The sequence below is a fragment of the Aotus nancymaae genome, unplaced genomic scaffold, assembly GCF_030222135.1.
Source record: "Aotus nancymaae isolate 86718 unplaced genomic scaffold, 86718_ANA_hifiasm-v0.15.2.pri h1tg000009l, whole genome shotgun sequence".
Taxonomy (NCBI): Eukaryota; Metazoa; Chordata; class Mammalia; order Primates; family Aotidae; genus Aotus; species Aotus nancymaae.
The window spans coordinates 13703967-13726305 of record NW_026988420.1 but is presented as its reverse complement, the minus strand read 5'-3'; the positions used below and the strand labels follow the sequence as shown (position 1 = coordinate 13726305).

At 35.2% G+C, this 22339-nt stretch overlaps 1 protein-coding gene across 5 annotated transcripts in view; it reads right to left on the bottom strand.

The window, feature by feature from the left end:
• Positions 1–22339, bottom strand: part of FNDC3A (fibronectin type III domain containing 3A) — a 193494-nt gene that overhangs the window by 4432 nt on the left and 166723 nt on the right. For all 5 annotated transcript variants that reach the window (XM_012465127.3, XM_012465128.2, XM_012465129.2 and 2 more), the window contains 11 exons: positions 18497–18635; positions 17423–17491; positions 16416–16534; positions 14271–14376; positions 14008–14183; positions 8084–8197; positions 6896–7045; positions 6506–6789; positions 6173–6385; positions 3168–3334; positions 1875–2002 (listed from right to left, as the gene is read on the bottom strand). In XM_012465127.3, the coding sequence (XP_012320550.2) occupies positions 1875–2002; positions 3168–3334; positions 6173–6385; positions 6506–6789; positions 6896–7045; positions 8084–8197; positions 14008–14183; positions 14271–14376; positions 16416–16534; positions 17423–17491; positions 18497–18635 (1665 nt within the window). The remainder of the gene's footprint in view (positions 1–1874; positions 2003–3167; positions 3335–6172; positions 6386–6505; positions 6790–6895; positions 7046–8083; positions 8198–14007; positions 14184–14270; positions 14377–16415; positions 16535–17422; positions 17492–18496; positions 18636–22339) is intronic.

Below are 22339 nucleotides of genomic sequence, written 5' to 3'. Positions count from 1 at the left end.
TTAATTACACTAGTTGAAAATTTACATTAATTCAAAAGGGGCCACTGTAGGTGTGTGATATTAAAACAGTGTTTACAGAATCCTAATCCTGAGTCTGTGTGAAGGACTGAAGTGAGCTAAGCAGGACAGGGACTCTTGATGTACATGTGAAAAGTGATAACGCCCTGATGTAGTTTTTATGGATTTAGAAACAACTTCTAATTAAGAGTTGTCAGGAGAAAAAGTCATCGAAGAATTTAAAACTTGGGAGACCAAGATGATATTGGTGTCCATGACACTGATGAAGTAAAGATGATGGAGAGGAGAGATTGGGAGGGAAGATGATGGGATCAAGTTTTCAATTTTATATTTAAGATGTGGGAGGACATCTAATTAGGAAAAGACATAGGTAGCTGTAGATACAGGACTGACGAAAACAGATTTACCTCTTCAAGCTAATTTAAGAAGGTTTATATACCCAAGAAAAGTCATTCAAACAAGCCTCAAGCTTATTCATATACTACTCACAAGTGGAGTCCCTATTTCCTTTAAACATGTAATACAATTATATTTTCTTTAATATTAATTTTGCTTCCTCCTTAGAAGGAAACCTACTTATCTGTAAATTACATTTCAAATCTAATTATCATGCCAATTTGCAGATGGCTTAATAAAGAAAAAAAATACAGGCCAAATTTAATCTGACTCTTTGGATCTTTTGTAATTTCAGTTAAGATATTATACAGAATAGTTATAATAGCACAACACTGGAATAAAACAAATGAATGATCAATTTTTTAGTGGAAGAGGAAAATAGAAGACACAGTGAAAACAACCCAGCTTACAAGCCTTCAAAATTAAGATTATAGCCAAAAGGGAAAATCAGATGAAATGTATAGGTATTAGTCTTTGCAGTGGTATTAAAGCTTATTCTTTATAAAAGTTATAACAAACGTTGGCAACTCTCTACTCTATCTGACTACTATTCTTGCTCTACCAGAAAGCTATCTTTGAAACCTCTTGGGTAGAAAGGTGACACTTCCTCTAGGTTCCCATGATAACTTCATGCCTAATGTCATGTTTACAGCACTGCATTATGACTATCATTAATACTATTATTATAAAAGCCTCCTTATTAGTCTTTCTGGTTCTGCCCTTGTACTACTGTAGTTTCAACACTATAGTCAATATAACCTTATGTTTGATCACATGAATACCCTGGCCAAAATCCTTCATTGGCTTCACATTATACATGGAGTAAAAGCCACAGTATGGCCTATTATGCCCTACATCGCTCCATACCACCTACAGGCCCCTTGGCATTAACTACCCGACCTTATTAACTCTTCCCTTTGCTCTCTCCTCCCCAGTCATATTGGCTCCTTTATGTTTATCAGGTTTAACAGGCATGCTCCTGCCATAGCACATCTTAGAACATTCTTCTCCCCACAGTCATCTCCTTTGGGAAGCACTGAAATGTCAGCTGACTGCCCCAAATGAAATAACACTCAGTGCCCTTCTCTTCTACTACTCCCTATTCCTTTTATCCAATTTTTTTTCTCCTTTGCACTTATATCTGACAATATACTGACATGTTTATTTGCTTATAGTGTCTCCTTTTCCACCAGAATGTAAGCTCCATGGAGGCAAAGACTTTTTGTTCAGTGCTATATCCTGAGTGCCTGGCACAGAGTTCAGTGAATACTTAAATGAATAATCTGTTCAAGTGTAGTTCACACTGAAAAGATCTGGAATCTTGAGATCTCTGGAACATAATATATATTGAATAAATGTTTTTGAATTGGAAAGGGAAAGATGGCCATATCTTACATTGAAAATACATAAAAATTAAAAAGGGGTAAAAATATGCATCCACAGATTATCTTGGTACATACCTGTTTGAATTCTGATTCTTTTCCTACCATAACTTGAAGACTGTAAATAACTGGATCACCTTTCATTGGCTGTAAACACTCCCATGTAATTTCACAAATGTGATCATTAACTTTCTCTATTTTGGGAGCTGTAGGAAACAAATGTAAACAAATGTTCTACTTGATTTTTAACTTGGTACATTATGCAGACACTTGTTTTAATCAAAATCAACAAATCTTTAAAATCCACTTGTAAACTTGAAATAAGTGAATTTTTGAAATTTGCACACAGATACAGCACTTTTGTATTCTAAGAGATGGGATATCACTCTGTCACCCAGCCTAGAGTACAGTGGTGCAATCATAGCTCACTGCAGCCTCATCTGCCTGTGTAGCTATAAATACAGGCATATGCTACCAATGCCCAGCTAATTAAAAAAATTTTTTTTGTAGATGGGCGGGTCTCACTATGTTGCCCCGGTTGGTCTCAATACTCCTGGCCTTAAGTGAGCCTCCCACTTCATTCTCCCAAAGTAGTGGGATTACAGGTGTGGCCCTGCCTACAGTCAGCATTCTTCTTAAAGCTAAGAGACACTAAACTTGATGAGGAAACAGAAAAATGACTCAGTCAAACTCTCAATATTATTAGATTATTCAAGAAGAGTTCTGCTGCTTAACAAATGATATGTTTAGGTACATGATCCAGGATACGGCTCTAGAAGTATCTGTGATTAGTCTTCAGAGGAATGAACTTTATAGACTTTTCAGCTAAAAATAGAATACAGCCTTTGCCAGAGTCACTTTAAAATAAGAACCCCTCTAAAATTAAAAGATAAATATATATACAAATGTGTGTAAATATGTGTACATGTGTGTAAATTTGATTGAAAAATTCACATTAATGAAAAATTTGTTTTGCCTAACAGATGACCAGGCTTTCCTTCCGAAATCCAAATTAATGTAATATCAACAACTCAAAACATTTAAACAACCAGAGTTTTTTTGATTTTTTTCCTTAAGCAAATGACCTTATGAGAAAACCAGCTTACCTATTCAATTTAGTATTTTTATGTTAGATTATTAAAAACATCAGTGACAAAAGCCAGTACTTGTCTGAATATGAATGTGCCAGATAAAACAGCTTTTATTATTGAGTGGAACTCTCAGTAGAGTTGGGTTTGCCTATATGACTTTGTGTAACTGTTGGACATATACTGGATGCTAAATTTTAGTATCAGTAAACAAAGCATTTATGAAAACACACTAAAAAGTAATTTATTATAAAAGAAAATAAGTTCAGGATGTGTAACTTACCTTTCAAGGCAGATGGGACAGATTTTGGAGTAGTGAAAATATATTCCTGGGAGAGGGGACCTTCCCCAGCTTCATTACAAGCTTGAATACAGAATTTATAGGATGTTGACTCATTAAGTCTTTGGACTTTGTATGTATGACATGGCCCTCTGTATAGGGATACAAACCTAAAACAGAAATAAGTATTAGATAAACCTGATACTACCTTGTGAAAAATGTTTTAAAAACTAGTATAAAAACACAGGGACATTATTTAGGAGTATTAAGTTCCTCCAAAAGTTTGATGCCAGGAACTCTTTGTCACTTCAAATAAATCTCTCTTTTTCATCAGATAAAGAAAAACAGGTTATTTGGTAAATTTCCCAATTTGACATGATTTACTGAAAGTCTGTTGCTAAATTCTGTGTCCAACCATCATAACTGTTTCTTTTCAGGCTTCTGGTTTAGCTTTGTTTCTGAATACTGTCTTTTAATGTACATTTTAAAATCTAAGAACATCACAATTTTCATTATGAATTATTTCTAAGTAAAGTCATATTGATATAATTTGTCAAGTATGGCATTGACCTGAGCTATAATATTGTTTCTATTTTAATTTTCCTTGTCTGTATCTGGAAAAAAGAGAATTCTCAATTCTCAGGCATAATTTTAGCTGACTTGGTGATGTTTTTCTAGAGATTTACAAAGGCAGTATGACAATATATAATTTCCAATACATTATCCACTTGAACTGTTCAATGAAGTTGAATACCATATACATGTCTCCTAATGTGTTATCTGTAAGTTGAATGCATCCCAGTATTTTTGATTGGACGTTTCTAAAATTTTTGGAAATCAGAGAATGAATAATGAATGATTATTCAATGCTAACAGTCTGAAAACTGCAGTCAAATTAAAAATAAAGAAATATTTAATGACAGGAAGAAACAGTACTTCCAAGAAGCAATAATTGGATAAATCTTGTCTTTTCAATCTCTAATTTTTTTTTAATGATAGGAAAAAAATAATGGTAAAACTGCTGTTTGAAAAGCTGAACAATGACAAAATCTGGATCAGGGAACAGCTAAAGTATCATTATGATACTATCCCACAGCAAGTGTATATAGTTGTGAAAATCAAAGGTAATGAAAGTAATCAAAGATATTAAATTAATTTCTGAAATGTGTGCGTTAAACTTAACAGTATAATAAAAGGTTTTAATTTATTTTCCACTACCAAAGGCCATGAGACATACTCATATCCTATAACAATTCTTTAGATGCTAGCTGAATAATTAAGTTGGAAGCTCTATAACAGAATATAATAGAATTTATATTTAATAGAATCTTTATTATCTTTCAACCAAACAGTAATTAGACCTGTTTCCAGTAAGCCTTCTTGCACTACCCCAAATGTATGGTAGAAAGGGGAGGAAAATAATTTAAACAATTAATTTGCCCAGTAATAATAACATATATTAAAGATAACCAAAGATTTTTACAAGGCAAATAATCTCTTTGTAGAGATAAGGCTACAAAGACTATATAAAATTCTGCCAAAAACAAAGGCTAACATTCATCGATACATAGATTTTAGGAAATAATCATTAGTGTTTGTTCTGTGTAATGTTCTTACTGGTAATACAGTATATAAAATTATTCCATATGTTATTTTAAATGTATTAAATATTTCTGATACAGAGTACTTATGTACAAGCACCACGAATATTCCATTGTTGAATACCTGGCTAAGATACAAACAGCACAAAAAAGTAAATCTTGGCCAGTATTCTGAGTATTAGTATTCTGTACTAGTGCTAGTATTCTAAGTCCATCAGATATGGAAATTGTTTCTAATATATTCAGTGGAAAGTAGAAAATCAAAATACAAAATTCTTAAAAGATTAACAGCTGTGGAAAGTATGTGGCATTGCTTATATGGAATATAATGTGATAAATAGCCCCTAGTTGGCATTTGAATAATGTTACAGATATTGAGAGTTAACACTGTAACTCAAATACATGATTTAGTGCAGCAGTATATGGCACATTATATAGGAAATAGTACAACATGTACATGAAGATGTAAAAGAGGCACAGAAAAGAACCTGAATGAGACAGAGATTAGCAAAGGCACTCATAGAATCTGAGATCACACAGTGAAAAACTGAACTGTATTCATTATTGTGCAGGCCCCATGTCAGGGGTGTGGAAAAGACTGAAACATAATCTCTGCCCTCAAGGATCTCAGAGACCTGAAACCAATCACAATCATTTACTATAAAACTGTGTTGGTTAGGCATGGTGGCTCATGCCTACAATCTCGACACTTTGTGAGGCTGAGGTGGGAGGACCACTTGAGCCCAGGAGTTCAAGACCAGCCTGGGCAACATGGTGAAACCCCATCTCTACAAAATACAAAAATTAGCCAGCTGTGATGGCATACACCTGTGGTCAAAGCTACTTGGGAGGCTGATATGGGAGGATGGCTTGAGCCCTGGAGGCAGAGGCTGCAGTGAGCCAAGATAGTGCCACTGCACTCCAACCTGGGTGACAGAGCTACACCTTGTCTCAAAAAAAAAAAAAAAATTGTGTCCTGCTAGAAATAAACATTGAAGAGTTTATTTTGTATCCAGGATTAGATGTCTTTTACTATCATGAAGACAGTAAACAGGTTAAACAACCAGAGTAGCCCACTTAATTTTTTCTCTTGATATTCTCACAAATTATAAACAGGAAATCTACATTGTGTTTTCTGATATTTTAAAAATAGCACACTTTTGTATGACAATATTGACTTTGTTTTTGAAAACTTTATTAAAAAAAATTTTTTTTTTCCAGACAAGGTCTCACTATATTGCCCAAGCTGGTCTTGCACTCCTTGGCTTAAGCAATTTGCCCACCTCAGCCTCCCAAAGTGCTGGGATTACAGGTGTGAGCCACCACACCTGGTCTACTTATAACAGTTACAGAAGTTATATACTTAAGACCTAACAAACTATATAAAGAAGCAATTAAAGAACCTACCGTCCATTCTTATCCTCCATCTGAAGGTGGTACTGAATAGAATCGGTTGACAATGTCTTTGGAGTTCCTTCTCCCCATTTCAGCTTAAGGTTTTGGTGGCTAAAGGCAACACATTCCAGACGAGGTGGATCAGGAGGGAGAGGCTTAGTTTTTAATTTTATCATATGGCTGAAAGGACCAGCTCCAAGGCTATTCAAGGCTTGAATTCGTATTCTAAGTGCCAGATAAAAAAAAAAGTTTGGTTTATGATTGTTTTATATTTAAAGTGTCTCTCTGGTCTAGGCAAAAAAAAAAAAAAAAAAAAAAAAAATCAACTTAATTTTTAGAGTATACCTGTATGTTGTATCTGGCTGCAAATTGTTGATAATATAGCTTGTAACTTTTCCCACTGTTAAAGATTGCTTATCTCCAAAGTCTATGCTGTAGGCAAGGATTTCTGAACCATGATCACAAGGCTTTTCCCAGCTTATTGCAAGGCATGTAGAAGGTGAATAATGGGGATTTTCTATCTCATCATCACTTATTTCTTGAAGACAGGTCACAATGCCAGGAACTGATGGTGGAGTCACACAGGCTACTACTTCACTGAAAGGACCTGCACCCACAATACTCAGAGCCTATAAATTAACAGAGCCTCCAAGTTAACAAAGTCATGACCATGAATATGCCAATGAAATATAAAACTCTGGATTGAGTAAGTGACAAGGTACTGATCATCTTTACCTGGACTCTGCAATAATAGGTAGTTGCTGGTGAAAGTCCTTTTATTTCATAATTGAGACCAGGTCCACAGTAACATATCTGCATACTTCCTTCAACTCCTCCCCACTCTAATCGATATTCAGTGACATCTGTTCCATTACTCAAAGGAACCTTTAAATTCAGAAAAGAATAAAGGTCTTAGTCTTGATGTTGATTAAACAGCTTTGGGCCAAAAATGTTCTTTTTTTTTGAGACGGAGTTTCGCTCTTGATACCCAGGCTGGAGCGCAATGGCGCGATCTCGGCTCACTGCAATCTCCGCCTCCTGGGTTCAGGCAATTCTCCTGCCTCAGCCTCCTGAGTAGCTGGGATTACAGGCAGGCGCCACCGTGTCCAGCTAATTTTTTGTACTAGTAGAGACGGGGTTTCACCATGTTTACCAGGATGGTCTCGATCTCTTGACCTCGTGATCCACCCGCCTCGGCCTCCCAAAGTGCTGGGATTACAGGCTTGAGCCACCGCGCCCGGCCCAAAAATGTTCTTTACCTGAGCACATGTAAAACTAGATTGCTTTTGAATTTCTTTAAAACATTTAACCACAATCAAAATTGTTCAATTTTACATTTTTTATTCATTAAGACTATCTGAATTTAAGATTGGTCAAAAATATAACTGTTTTGAATTAGAAGCAGAAATATGGCTAAGTCACTTAGAAAGAGTATTTTAAGGTAAATACACTTCAAAATAATTCTATTAAGTAATATGAAATGTTAAAACCATACAGACATGTTCATTGTTAAATTTCAAGGGAAACTGAAAATACAATTATCATTACTGATTATTACTATCCACAATAAGTACACTGGAGATGTGTCCTGGATAAATATAAGAGAAAGAGTATTTACCAATTCCTATATATATCTCTACTGAACATTAAACTTATCAGTGGCTAAAATATCTCAGTACTGAGACAAAGTCTTTCATAAAAATACAAAGCACAAAATGAACAGGAGTCTAAATATTTGTAATGCAAATATACCTTACTTAAATTCTTCAAAGAGGAAAAAGAAGTCACTGTTTCTCCTGTGAATTAAACTAGGACTTACTCTGTATAATATAGGAGGCAAAAATGAACAGTATCTTTATTCTTTCATATGAATTATTCTAATCACTTAAGAAAGTAGACATAAGTCAATGGAAATTATAATACCTCCCAATTCACTTGTGCATAAGTTGCAGATCTGCATGTCACTTGAGGGGGCTTGCACTGATCTGGTGGCCCAGGGGCTGTTGTAACATCACATTTTTCTGAAAATGGTCCAAACTAGAAAAACAAATGTTAACTAGTGTTTTTATTTTTCACCCTTAAATTCCCACTGATTGCACAAAACTGCATAAAGATTCATTAATAATTAAAGTCTTTTTCCCTATGTTTCAAGATGAATTTGGTCATAATTCTGTAAGTATTCACATAAACTAAAAAGATTTAATAATCATGAAAGTAAAGGTGTGAGAAATTAAATGTAAAGTTTCATTTACGTATACTTTATTCTGCCCTTATTTCTTCAGGAACTGGTTTTTATAAGAAGGGCAGGCATTAGGGAATTAGGTGGGTGGAATAATTCAGAAGAAATATAAGGAGTGAAGAAACTGATACTAATTAAAGGCATGGGAGATGGTAGGTGTAAATTATGATTTTTAATTTTTTAATACTTCATGAATCTTTCTTAGGCATTATATTCCATATCAAATTTACCAATATACTGTTCTATAAATTTATTTTATACTATAATTAGATTTTTTCTGTTCCATGCTAAAAAGCTCACTCTCATAATTACTTTTAACATACATTACCTGGAATATAAAAAAATTTATTCAGTATTGGCAAATTCCTCCACCTGATACACAGGAGAACAATTACAGAAATTTCTAGTCATCAGTTTTTTAAAGCTCATTAGCAAAAGAAAAGCCCTAATATGCTGGTATTTTCACTTAACAGGGGCGCATCATTATAATGATTAGAAATAAACCTACTTGTCACTGCACAAGTTCAGGCAGTTTGAACTAGGTCAAGTTCTTTTTTTTTTTTTTTTTTGAGACAAGGTCTGGCTCTGTTACCCAGGCTGCAGGAGTACCGTGGTGCAATCATAGGCCACTGTAGCCTCAACTTCCCAGGTTCAAGCCATCCTCCCATCTCAGCCTCCCAAGTAGCTGGGACTACAGGTGTGCACCACCATGCTGGGCTAATTTTTCTATTTTTTACAGAGACTGGTGAAACCCTGTAAAAAAATAGAAAAAAAATTTTTACAAGGTTTCACCATGTTGCCCAGGCTGGTCTCAGACTCCTGGGCACAAGTTGTCCTCTTGTCTCAGAGGGAGGACCGCTTGAGCCAAAGTGCTAGGATTACAGGCATGAGCCACTACGCCCAGCCAGCTAAGAAAACTCTAAGAAACTCATCTTCTAAGAAAATTCTATGGAAACATTCAGTTGTTAACAAAGACTTAACATTAAAATTATTCCAAGTTATTTATATCGTTTTTAATATAGGAAAAAACATGTATTAATCACCCATAAAAATGTTTATTTTAATAAGTAACAGTAGACTTACCAAACAGGAGGCATTTTAATGTGTCAAGTTTCATGCATATTGGTAACAAACAAACAAAGAAGGTGAAACAACTATTCAATGTAACCATTAGTCCTAAAAATAACAGTATAATACTTTAAAAACAAAATTTAAAAAAGTTTTTCCAAAAGAAAATAGTTCACCCCTTGACCATACTTATTGAGAGTATTAGTGACTTCGGTTAATGTTAAGTGCTTCATTTTTCCTCCAAATCTGATTGTACAGGGAATATACACCATTTTTATGATCACAAGTCATTAATAACTCAGGCTAAGATTGTGAATATAACTTTTTTATAACAAAGTAAAAAATCAAGGCAAATAAAATACATGGCAAACAGAAACAAATGTAGATGTTTCTTTTTGTTTACAGCATTGATTTTAGCTAGACTTTAAATGAAGGTCATCAACTCTCCTGAAATAACCTCAACCTCTGGCCATAAATCCACAGTATAAATATGGTGAATAAAATTAAACTATATACTAATCAGTTATAACAAATAATACTGCTCTTGAAGACCAATCTTATGAAAAAAGTATCATTGAATATGGTGAGAAAACATATAGACAAATCTGCACAATCTAACAACTATAAAGGATAAAATCAAAACTCTAACTTCCTTACAGAAACTATTTCATCTACATAATTATAAATGCTAAGGAATCTTGCATTTTATAAACACAAGATAGGTTCACTTTAATTATATCAACTTTAAAATTTTTATTAATAATAACATGTGAAAAAATTACCATAATACTTTATATAATTTAAAGCTATATACTAATCTATAAATCTCAGGAAAAGGAAAAGAAAAAAAGAAACCTTTTATACTATCACATGTATAAAACAAGGTAGACTTTGATTTTATTTAAGGCAAAAACGGGCTATTTTTCACAAATCACCACTTCAAATATTTGCACTGCTCAACACTACTGGTTTCTATCATATTCACATTTTTCTTTAAAATCAAATGTTTAAAGTCTTCCGTGTAGTAAGTTATTTATTCACATTTCCATTACATTTAATGGACTCATAGTAACTATATCATGTTAGAAGCAATGGCAAAAAACAAAACAAAACAAAAACAAAAACCTCTATGAAAGAAACTACTAGAGAATATGCTTTAATCTCACATAAATAACACCCAAAAATCCTAGATGGTAAATTTACAAAGCAGAGCAAACGGTGATATAATGTACTTGCTTTGTAAAAGTAATCTTGAGATCATCTTGAAAATAAATATTTCATGTAAAAATCAGTGAACTATGGAAGACAGTTTTATTAGTAGTTCAAAAGTTACTAATTTAAAACAATAAATTTGAAAACCTGATCAATTAGTTGAAAATTAAAATTCCAAATATGTTATTATTATTTTTTGCGAAAGAGCCTGTTGCCCAGGCTGGAGTTCAGTGGCATGATCTCAGCTCACTGCAACCTCCATCTCCCAGGTTCAAGTGATTCTTGTTCCTCAGCCTCCTGAGTAGCTGGGACTACAGGCTTAGGCACCACCAAACCCAGCTAATTTTTGAATTTTTAGTAGAGATAGAGTTTCCCCATGTTGGCCAGGCTTGTCTTGAATTCCTGGCCTGAAGTGATCTGCCAGCTTCGGCCTCCCAAAGTGTTGGGATTACAGGCGTGAGCTACTATGCCCGGCCATAATTCCAAACATAAATGTGTCACTTAATAGTTTATTAATTATTATTTTTTGAGACAGAGTCTCATTGTGCCACCCAAGCTGGATGCAGTGGCATGATCTCAGCTCACTGTAACCTCTGCCTCTCAGGTTCGAGAGATTTTCCTGCCTCAGCCTCCAGAGCAGCTGGGATTACAGGCATGTGCCACCATGCCCAGCTAATTTTTGTATTTTTAGTAGAGATGGGGTTTAACTGTGTTGGCCAGGCTGGTCTCAAACTCCTAACCTCAAATAACCCACCTGCCTCGGCCTTCCAAAGTGCTGGGATTACAGGCATGAGCCACCATGTCTGGCCAATTTGTCATTTAATAGTTTAGACTTACAGACTGCCAGTGGCAGCAAATGATTTACAATAGTAAGTAATACCAAAGGCCAGGTGCAGAGGCTTATGCCTGTAATCTCACCACTTTGGGAAGCCAAGGTGGGGGAGTCACTTGAGCTCAAGAGTTTAAGACCAACCTGGGAAACATAAGGGGACCCTGTCTCTACAAAAAAAGTAAAACACAATCCTGGCATGGTGGTGGTGCACCTATAGTCCCTGCTTCTCGGGAGACTGAAGCAGGAGGATCACTTAAGTCTGGGAGGTTGAGGTTGCAGTGAGCCATGATCATACCACTGCACTCCAGCCTGGATGACAGAGACCCTGTCTCAAAAAAAAAAAAAAAAAAAAAAAAAATCTGTCTATCTGTCTATATACACATATACACACAAAGGTATCTACAAATAAAGAGTACTGTTATACATGTTATAAGGTGACCTAGTAAAACATGTCAGTCACACAGATAATTCAGTTTAATTCATGGAGAGCATGGAAAGGGCAACTAGATGATAGACATTTGAGGTTTAGCATAACTGTTTATAATAACTGAAGGATTCTGTTCCTCAAGTCCTATAGGGATTAAAAAAAGTTTTTGAGCAAGGTCAATTCATGTCAACAACAAAATAATGACAAAGTTTCACCATTCTAGCATGCTGAACGGCTTTTATTTAAATAAAACTGCAAATAATGTATTTACAGTACATTATTTATCAGTACTGCTCCCTGAACGGCATAATTTTTTTTCTTTTGAAAAGTAATCTCACTCTGTCACCCAGGCTGGAGTGCAGTGGCATGACCTCGGCTCACTGCAACCTCCACCTCCCAGGTTCAAGAGATTCTCCTGCCTCAGCCTCCCAAGTTGCTGGAATTACAGGTGTCCACCACCACACTCAGCTAATTTTTGTATTTTTAGTAGAGACAGGGTTTCACCATGTTAGCCAGGCTAGTCTCAAATTCCTGACCTTAGGTGATCTGCCTGCCTTGGCCTCCTAAAGTGCTAAGATTACAGGCATGAGCTACTGCTTTTTTATCTTAAAATCTGGAATAGCTTTAGAAAGGTCTAAAATGTATATTTTCTGGAAATATGGAAAGCAAATATTTATTTAAGGTGATTTTGACAAATTATCACAAACTTGAAAATATAAATTAAGACATAAGTATTAAAGATGTGATCTAGTATGTTGCAGCCTTGTGAGGCTGACAAGATGGCTTCTTATAGAAAGGAATGACTTGTGTAAGAGCTGCCAAAGTATATAAATTTGACATACAAGAAATTTAGGCTGGGCATAGTGGCTCACGCCTATAATCCCACCACTTTGGGAGGCCAAGGTGGACGGATCTCTTGAACCCAGGAGTTTTAGACCAACATGGGCAACATGATAAAACCCCCCTTTCTACTAAAAATATGAAAAAATTAGCCAGGTATGATGGTGTACACCTGTGGTCCCAGCTACTTGGGAGGCTGAGGTGGGAGGGTCACCTGAGCCTAGGAGGTGGAGGTTGCAGCCAAGATCACATCACTGCATTCCACCTTAGGCGACAGGGTGAGACCCTGTTTCAAAAAGACAAACAGAAATAAATTTAAAAATAAGTTTACAGATGTAAATATAAAACTGTTGGACAAGATATGAAATACAGTATAGTTCACTAAAATAAGGGTAAATGAGAACTGTCAGTGGAATTTTATAAAATTTTAATTATAGAATAATTCAAAGAAACTGATTAGCTGAGGTAGGAAATTACTGCTTTGTCCTCAGGGAACCTGCTTTACTGCAGAGAGATGAGAGGTGTCATACATAGCTGAGTGAAAAGAGCTTTGGCTCTGGAGTCTGACAAACTCAGGTTTGTAGCTTACCTCTATCAATTATTAGTTTTGTGTGACTGTGGGCAAAATATTTAGCTTTCCTGAGCCCTAGTTTCCTTAGTTGTGAAATGGAGGTATTACCTACTTTGTCTGTTTTTTTGGAGTTATATATTAAATACATATATAATATCTCAAACAATACATTCAAAACCAGAATAGTTTAAAGCATAGGTTTTTTTTTTCACTTGGGCAAAAAATGAATCATAATTAGTTGCCAACTGAAAGTAAATCTACTTTAGCCTTAAAAAACTTCAATCAGCCTCAAAAAACTCAAAAACCTCAAAAACTTCAATCAGCCTCAGAAAACTTCAATACTTATGATCTTACTTCTACTCTTAAACTGACTAAGTAAACTCTATTAACACTGCCTAAAAGGTAAACTCTAGCCCAGCTGAAGTCCAAAGTGTCACTAACTGTAAGTGGGACCTAAAAATATTGAGATTTCATAACAGTTAAGTTACAGAATATACTGACTTTTCTTGTATTTATCAATGTAGACTTATTAAAAATTGTAAAATCTGGAATCATTATGTTGAAAGCTAAATGGCCAAATAATGGATATGATGATATATATTAAAATGAAACATATATCACCACTGTGATTATAATTCTACCAGCACAGTCTTCTTACCCCCATTTTGTTAGCTGCACGCAGTCTGAAACTGTATGTCTTCCCAGGAAGAAGGCTGCTCACTGTACATTCTACTTCAGAACCCTGGTAAACTTCTCTAGGTTCATCTTTTTCTATAGGAGACATTTCCACACTGTAACAGGAAATGGGTGATCCACCATCAACCAGAGGAGGTCCTAAAGGTGGAAAGATTTATGCACTTTAACAAGGCAAATACTTTTTATTCTAACTTAATTATAATTTATTACCAAAATGGAAATTACCCCATCGCAACTGTATTTCTTTTGCTTTGGGTCTACCCTGTAATCTGGGAGGGAGGCATGGGCCAGGAGGCACAGCTGGAGTCTGCACAAGTAAAGATTCAGAGACCTGCCAAAACAAAAGCAAAAAGAAAACAAAAATGTCCCAAAACCAAATAATCAGATTGCTTGTGGTAAAGAAAAATAATATAAACACAAACATTGCACCGATAATTTGAAACTATACTTGATTATCAACTAAAAAGGAATAAAGTTGTAAAAAAAATCAAAATCCAATTAAATAAAAACTCAAAATTTTCATAGACAAAGAATGATGTATACTGTGCAACTACTATATACAAAGCAAGTTACTGAAAAAGAACTTCAATGGACCCTTCCTTTCCTTTTCTTTCCATAACTAAAGAAAACAACAACTTCCAACACAACTTAATGGGCAATATTTTTGATCTTCTCCAAAGGGATCCATACATTTCTTCTAAGGAGGGATGTTTTAATATACTGTATATGCTGTTTATCTTGTTGTCAGGAGGTTTAGAATATTTTGGCTACTTTATTACTGTAGACTGTATTTTTAACCTAAACACTGATTTGTTTATTTATTTTTTAGAGATGAGGTCTTGGTATGTTGCCCAAACTGGAATGCAGTGGCTATTCACAGGTATGATTACAGCCTCAAATTCTTGGGCTCAAGCAGTCCTTCCACTTCCAGAGTAGCTAAGACTATTCACATTCATCACTGCACCAGGCTTAACTTATATATTAAAAAATTATCTTTCCTTCATCCTTTCCACCTAAAAATAATTCTAAAATCAGTAAGATTTTCCAGGTATTTGCCATCTTTCTAGGTATTTGGTATTGCTTTTAGTTTCTATGCTATATTTATATTTAAAAAAAACTTTGTTTTATTTTAAGACACTCTGTTAAAAACAATGCCACAAACTCAGTGCCAAATTCCCTACTTGCAACATATTACATTCTTTTGAAATACAAAATATTTGATCATCTTTTTATCAGAAAGCTATCCTATAAAAAAATGCTGTAAAATGCTGTAGAACAGGATTGTATGCATGTGTATGTGTGGCTGTTTTTCTTAAATCCAGGGAGATTTTTTTACTGGATAAAATGAAGCAATTGGAGTACAAGTCAGTTGGGCAGGACTCACACTCAGTTTCACATTACTTGTATTTTCAACAAAATGCCTATATTTCATTTTTAAAAAAGAATACTTTCATTGCATTAAATTCCATTTTGAAAAAGAACAGCAATTATGAATGATCCAAGAAAGCATTCTTGGTTTAATTCATTTAAAAAAAATCACTTGGTTGGGTGCGGTGGCTCACGCTGTAATCCCAGCACTTTGGGAGGCCAAGATGGGAGGATCACAAGGTCAGGAGTTTGAAACCAGCCTGGCCAACATGCTGAAACCCTGTCTCTACCAAAAATACAAAAATTAGCTGGGTGCCTGTTGTCCCAGCTACTCGGGAGGCTGAGGCAGGAGAACTGCTTGAACCTGGGAGGTGAAGGTTGCAGTAAGCCAAGACTGTGCCACTACACTCTCCAGCCTGGGCAACAGAGTAAGCCTCTTTCTCAAAAAAAAAAAAAAAAAAAAAAAAAAAAAAAAAAATCACTGTTATTAATAAACATAGGTCCCTAGAACATTATGTCTTTATATCAATGGTACACTTTAAGTTCATTTTGGTTACTGAGTCTAATAAAATAATGGCCAACTTTTTTGAAATAAGTAAATAATAGAAACTAGATTTAAATAGTAAATGCTATTTCATGATTTGTCCTCACATACGTAATTCATGGAGCAGAAAATCAGCCTATAATTATTTCTGTTTCTGCTTAGTATGATTATTGAGCATCATTCCCAAGTTTATCTTTATAAAATTTTCTCCAATGTTTTCATCTATTTGTTTTTCCAAAGCTGAATACCAACCAGCCAATAGATATATACTGAATACTTACTGCGAGCTAAGTAGCATATTAGAATATTCTGGTCACTACAAAATTAACCACCCAGGTTATAGAAGTTACTTTTCTTCATTTGTGGATATGTCTCAATATTTGAAGTGGCATCTGGTGATCCTAGTCCATTTGGCCAAACTTAACAACAACAAAAAAGAATCTACATATAAGCATTACCGCACTCTGTCCTCCATCACTGATGCAGTAAACTCGTAAACGATAGAAAGAGCCTGGATTTAGTCGATCACAAAGATGTTCCCTCGTAGCGCCACTGTATATCATATCCCATTTGTTTCCTGTAAGGTGAGGAATTGTGTTCAATCAGATACTAGGTAATGTTTAACATTTTGGTATCATGGACACATCACGTATCCTAGTTTCACAAAGTATTTATGTAATTTGTCAGCAACAATTTAGGCTTCTTTCAGTTTCCTGGAAATGATCTAATTTTCTTTATGTGTGCAGCTTCCTAGGCAAGTCTGCACGGCTTTGTGGAAGTGAAATATCTCTATAACTCTACACAGACTTTGGCCTAGATTGATAATTTACCTTTTAATTAAGCATTTTAAATGTGTTTACTGGTCCAGTAATAACATTATAGCACACAAAGAGTACAAAAAACCAGTATCACAGGAAGTCTAGTCCTAATTAAAAGACATCCTTTTTGTTTTTTGCAGGAAATAGGTCATTTCATAGAAATAAAAACTGCTAAACGTGTGATTCAAGAATAAAGTTCACTAGTCATAAAACCTAGTACTAAAACTAGTAGGATGTGAGCTAAATTTTGGAAGTTAATCTTTCTCTAATATATCTGTATATATATCTAACTGAATAACCTTCAGAAGACTTCATGGCATCTAATGACTTGGTCTAGGTGTACAGAGGCTGAGCAATGTAAACAAATGAGAACAAAAAGAACATGTAACTGTAATTATATAGGTGTACGGCACTCTTACATTTGATTCACTATATTTCTGGAAATTACAATTTAAAGTGGGTCATAAAAGGCAAAATGCTAAGTGCTACAAACAAAGAAAAAACAAAACAGGACAGCCCAAAGTGAAGTAAACATCTTTTTATGGTACCTTATGAAAAGCAAGAAGAAAGAGAAGATACGACATAAAATACAAAGCCATAAAGAATAGAATGAGACTGGCTGGAATAAATCTATCAGTGTTTCATACCGTTAGAACCTTCTGCCATCTCCACTACATATTTATTGATGGCTGCTCCGCCATTGTCTTTTGGTGGATCTATCCGAAGAAGCAAAGTGGTTTTAGGCAAGGTATATAACAACATCAAAATGATTACAAAATCCTAATAAACAGAGTACCAAACTAGGACTGCTTTTTTTTTAAAAGAATCACCTGCGATGACTTAATACCAATACCCAATTACTCCATGCTGTTGTCATCTGCTTTTCACTTAATTTGCCATATTTTTCCGTATTTAAAATATGGCTCTCTATAACAATTTTTAATGGGTGCATGATATTCCATCTACTTTATTTATTTTTATTTTTTTGAGATGGAGACTTGCTCTGTTGCCCGGGCTCGATGGAATGCAACGGTGTGATCTTGACTCACTGCAACCTCTGCCTCCTGGTTTCAAGTGATTCTCCTGCCTCAACCTCCCGAGTAGCTGCGATTACAGGCAAGTACCACCACACCCAGATAATTTTTGTATTTTTAATAGAGTTCATCATGTTGGCCAGGCTGGTCTCAAACTCCTGACCTCAGATGATCTGCCTGCCTTGGTCTCCCAAAGTGTTGGGATTACAGGTGTGGACCACCATGCTGGGCCTCCATTTACTTTAGATGTTAAGGTGGTTTGAAATTTTTAATATTAGATATATCACTGAAGTATTTTTATTGGTTTGAATTTTTCAAGCAAGGATCAAGTTTATAGGATCTTTGTTTTTCCATTATGTATGTATGCAGGTGCTTGATAAATGTTTGTTTTAAATGAATGGTTTTCATTTCTCACGAGAGCCAGATGAGCCAGGTGACTTTAGCTGCAAGTTCAGTAATCTTCATTTCACATAGTGCTACCCCTGCTCATAATCTTACAGTGGATCGCAAGTTCCTCTGTATGAGTATAAGGTTTTCCACAAAAAAAGATCTCTAATGAATGATGCTCCCATTTTTTTTGGGACTAGCTTGAGATAACAAATTTACTCAAATATCTTAAAAATTATCTTCATATTCAAATTAATCAAACACAAAAGTAATCATGTATAAATATACATAATATCTTACCCCAAGTTATTTTAAAACTGTGTGAATGTATCTTTCCTTTCACTGAAGGCTTTGCCAGTGTGCCTGGTTTATCAGGGCAAGTAGTAAATTCTACTACTTCACTTGGATTACTTTTACCTTCTGAGTTGTAAGCAATAACCTGTGATGAGAGCACAAAGACATAAAATAATACATCTGAAACCTAGTAATACTGGCTTAATGAACAAAGTGATAGGAACAAACAGCTTCAATCAAATGATAAAATACATTTTTAGCTTGGAATGGCTTGTTCTTTGAGAATTGCTTGTCTTCAATAGAGACTTGGCATATATGAAGAGTATCCAACTGTACTTTCCCTTTTAGAATCAGTCCTGGGAATATAAGTGTAAAACCTAACATTTTGATACTAAATAGGAATCAAACGAACAAGCTATAATTTGGTGATTCTTGATGGGCTTTAGGCTTGCTTTGTTTATTCTTTCAATATTCTTTGTGAGTTTAGAAAGATGTCCATACATTCTCTGAATCTCCTTTTTTCAAAAGGTAAAGTCTACTCCCCCTTCCCTTGTGTGTTATACTTAATGACTCACCCTAACAAATAGAATATAGCAGAAATGATGGTGTGTGTAACTTCCCTATGCAAAAACTCATGTGGTAAGGAACTGAGGGTTCCTGGTAACAACTGTGTGAGTGAATCTGAAAGCAGACTCCAGTCCCAGTAGAGCCTTGAGATCATTGCAACTCCAGTTGACATCTTGATTACAACCTCATAGAGACCCTGTATCAGAATTACCCAGCTAAGCTGGTTCTCAATTGCTGACCCACAGAAACTATAAGATAAGTTTGTTTATTCAAGCTGCTAAATTTTGGGATAATTTGTTATAAAGTAATAGAGAAATATAATTCCAATCTAGGTATTATTCTATTATAGAAATTTATACCTATATTTTTACCTTGTCTCCTCTACTGAACTTAAAGATCCTCAAGTCCAGTATCAAATCATAATTTTTTCCTCTCTAAACCTGCCCCTCTTTTCCTCTCCCCACAGTAAAAAGCTCTACCATCTACCTAGTTGCTCAAGCCAAAAGGAGACATCTTTGATTATTCTCTGAACTGCCACATCATATCTCTTACTATATCCCATTAACTCTACCTCCACTTCACTGTTCTTTACAACTATGTCAACCTTAGTGAAAGCCTCCTTTTTCCTATCTTTTCTGGGTGACTGTAATTATACCACTAACTAGTTTCCAGGTATACATTCCTGCCCTTGACCCCACCTACTTTCTGCACCGCAGCCAGAGGGACTTTATTACTGCTCAGCGCAGAACCCTCTAATGGCTTCCCATCTTACTCAAAATCTAAATTCCATACCATGCTTACAAAGGCCCTATGTGATTTAATCCTTAACTACCTCTTGAAACTCCACTGTAGGGTCTTTGTGCTAGCAGTTATTTCCTACGCTTGGAATGTTTTTCTGATTTTGACATGCTATCTCCTTGTTACTCAGATCTGTTTAAATGCTATTTCCAAGAAAATTTCCTTAACTACCCAGTCATTCTCTCTTACCCATTCTATTTTAATTAACTTGCACTGCACTTACCACAGTCTATTTGTTTGGTTATTTATTGTCCATTCCCCTCATCAGAATATCAGCTGTTTTAATCACTGCTGTAGTCTTAGTGTTTATAACAGTGCTTAGCAGAGAGTAGATGCTCAACAATTATCGGTTGAAAGAATGACTCATAGATGAGGACTATGACGTGATGTAACACCATACACAAGGATCTGAGTAAATCTACTAACCCAAAAAACTCATATAGCCCATTAGAACTCAGTAAAATTTAGCCCAATTGTTCAATTTTGCTCAGGCTTCCTCAGTCTTTTCACACAGTCACATGAATTTCCAAGATACGTTTTTTCACTCTGCTGCTTTACAAATGAGACTACAAATTGGTTTAAAACACTTCTTAATGTTGTGCACAGAATCTACTTAAACGTTTTAACCAGAAGAGTAGTCTCCCTAAAAACTATGAAGATTCACTTAATTATGTTTTTAAGGCTCTGTATTTCAACACTGTCTACTGTAAAGCACCTTCTAGTCATAAAGGTAATCTCTCCCCACCCAAATTTTACAAATAATCACAATGTTTATTTAGTGCCTATCACATAAGGAGCACTGTGCTAGGAACCCTAGGTGTAAGCAGTCACTACCTTCAAGGAGTTTAGAATCTTCATGCAGGAGATAAGCAATATGCATATGAAAAGAATTGGGCAGGAGAAGAAACATTACTAAGGCCTAAAATGGTTCAGGAAGGCTTTGAAAAGGGAAATGGAAGTGTTGTGTAGTCTTCCCCAGCAACAGCAATGAAAAGGGAGGGTTGGATAAGAGAAATAACACAAAGTCTTGCACGTAAGAGCAGGAGTGAATAGTAAACAGTGAGCTCTGCTCAGGGAAAGATGAGTAGTTAATCTGGTGAGGTAACTGGTTCAAGTATGGACCGGAAGGTAGTACATTTTAAAAACTGAAAGTAACTATAAAGAACCTTATATCAACTAAGGAAATTGTTTCTAAGAGGGAAAGCTGTTTTTCAGAAAGATTAATCTAAGTATAGAAGAGAACTTGGATTGGAAGGTGAAAAAAGAGGCTGAAAGTAGTTATATACAGAACATGTTTGGAGATTTAGTATTCTTCAAGACAGAAATGGCAGCTAACATAAGGCAAAAAGATGGTACATCCAAGCTAAAGAGGGATACACCAAGAAGACCTAAGGACGTAGCTAGGATACACTTAGGGCAGAAAAGATAGACAGATCATAAAATGACACCAGACAAGATGAGAGGAAGAAAACATGACTACACACTATGTCATGTAATAGATGCTGACATAAGAGAATTTCAAAGATGGAACATAAGAGTAGTTGATGGAGCCAGATACAAGCTGTTTTGGTTTCTCTTTACCTATCAAAAGACCTCAAAAACAAGGAATAAGCTAAAAGGGAAAGTATCTAAAGGTTCTTGGCTTAAGATGCTCAGAATTTGACCTTTACAAGACTTGCTATATCCAAAGTGGAGATTGGAAAGAAAAAAAGAAAAAGGAAAAAAAATCCCAGAAGGTTTGCGGCTTGAAAAACTTTTTTTGTTTTCTAGTGGCCTAGGGTTATAGGACTGACAACTAGGCTCTGACGCCTTAGATCCTTTAAAAAAAAAAAATTATAGACACCAGGTCCTAGCCCAGCCTTCAGTGAACCATTTAATGAAATTAGAATTGCTTATCACTTATTTTTTTTGAGACTGAGTCTTGCTCTGTCGCCCCAGGCTAGACAGCAATGGTATGATCTTGGCTCACTGCAACCTCTGCCTCCCAGGTTCAAGCAGTTCTTGTGCCTCAGCCTCCAGAGTAGTTGGGATTATAGGCGTGAGCCACCATGCCTGGCCTAAATAGAAATTTGATTTCTATACAGTAGAATGCTAAGGAATTTAACACATATGTATACTTGTGTGCATTTCAGCCCTTTGTATTACCATGGTGTTACATGGTAGTAGAATTCTAGGATTTTCATAAACTTAAATTACTAAGACATTAACAACTTCCTCTTTAGAGGACCTGTTGGAATGCTTCATTAATGAAGCAAAAATACAATCCAATATCATCACAAAACTGGGATGGATCTGCCTATTTCTCAGGTATTTTATAAATCTTGTAAATATGAAAATCATATTTAGAAATTAAAATGACCTAGTATTATTATAAGTTTTTAAAATGAAGCTGATAGCATAAAATAAAGCATAACAATTATTATATACTATATAATCAAATTTCCCATTGTTAAAGATTTAAGGTTCTCAAGGAGTAATAAAATC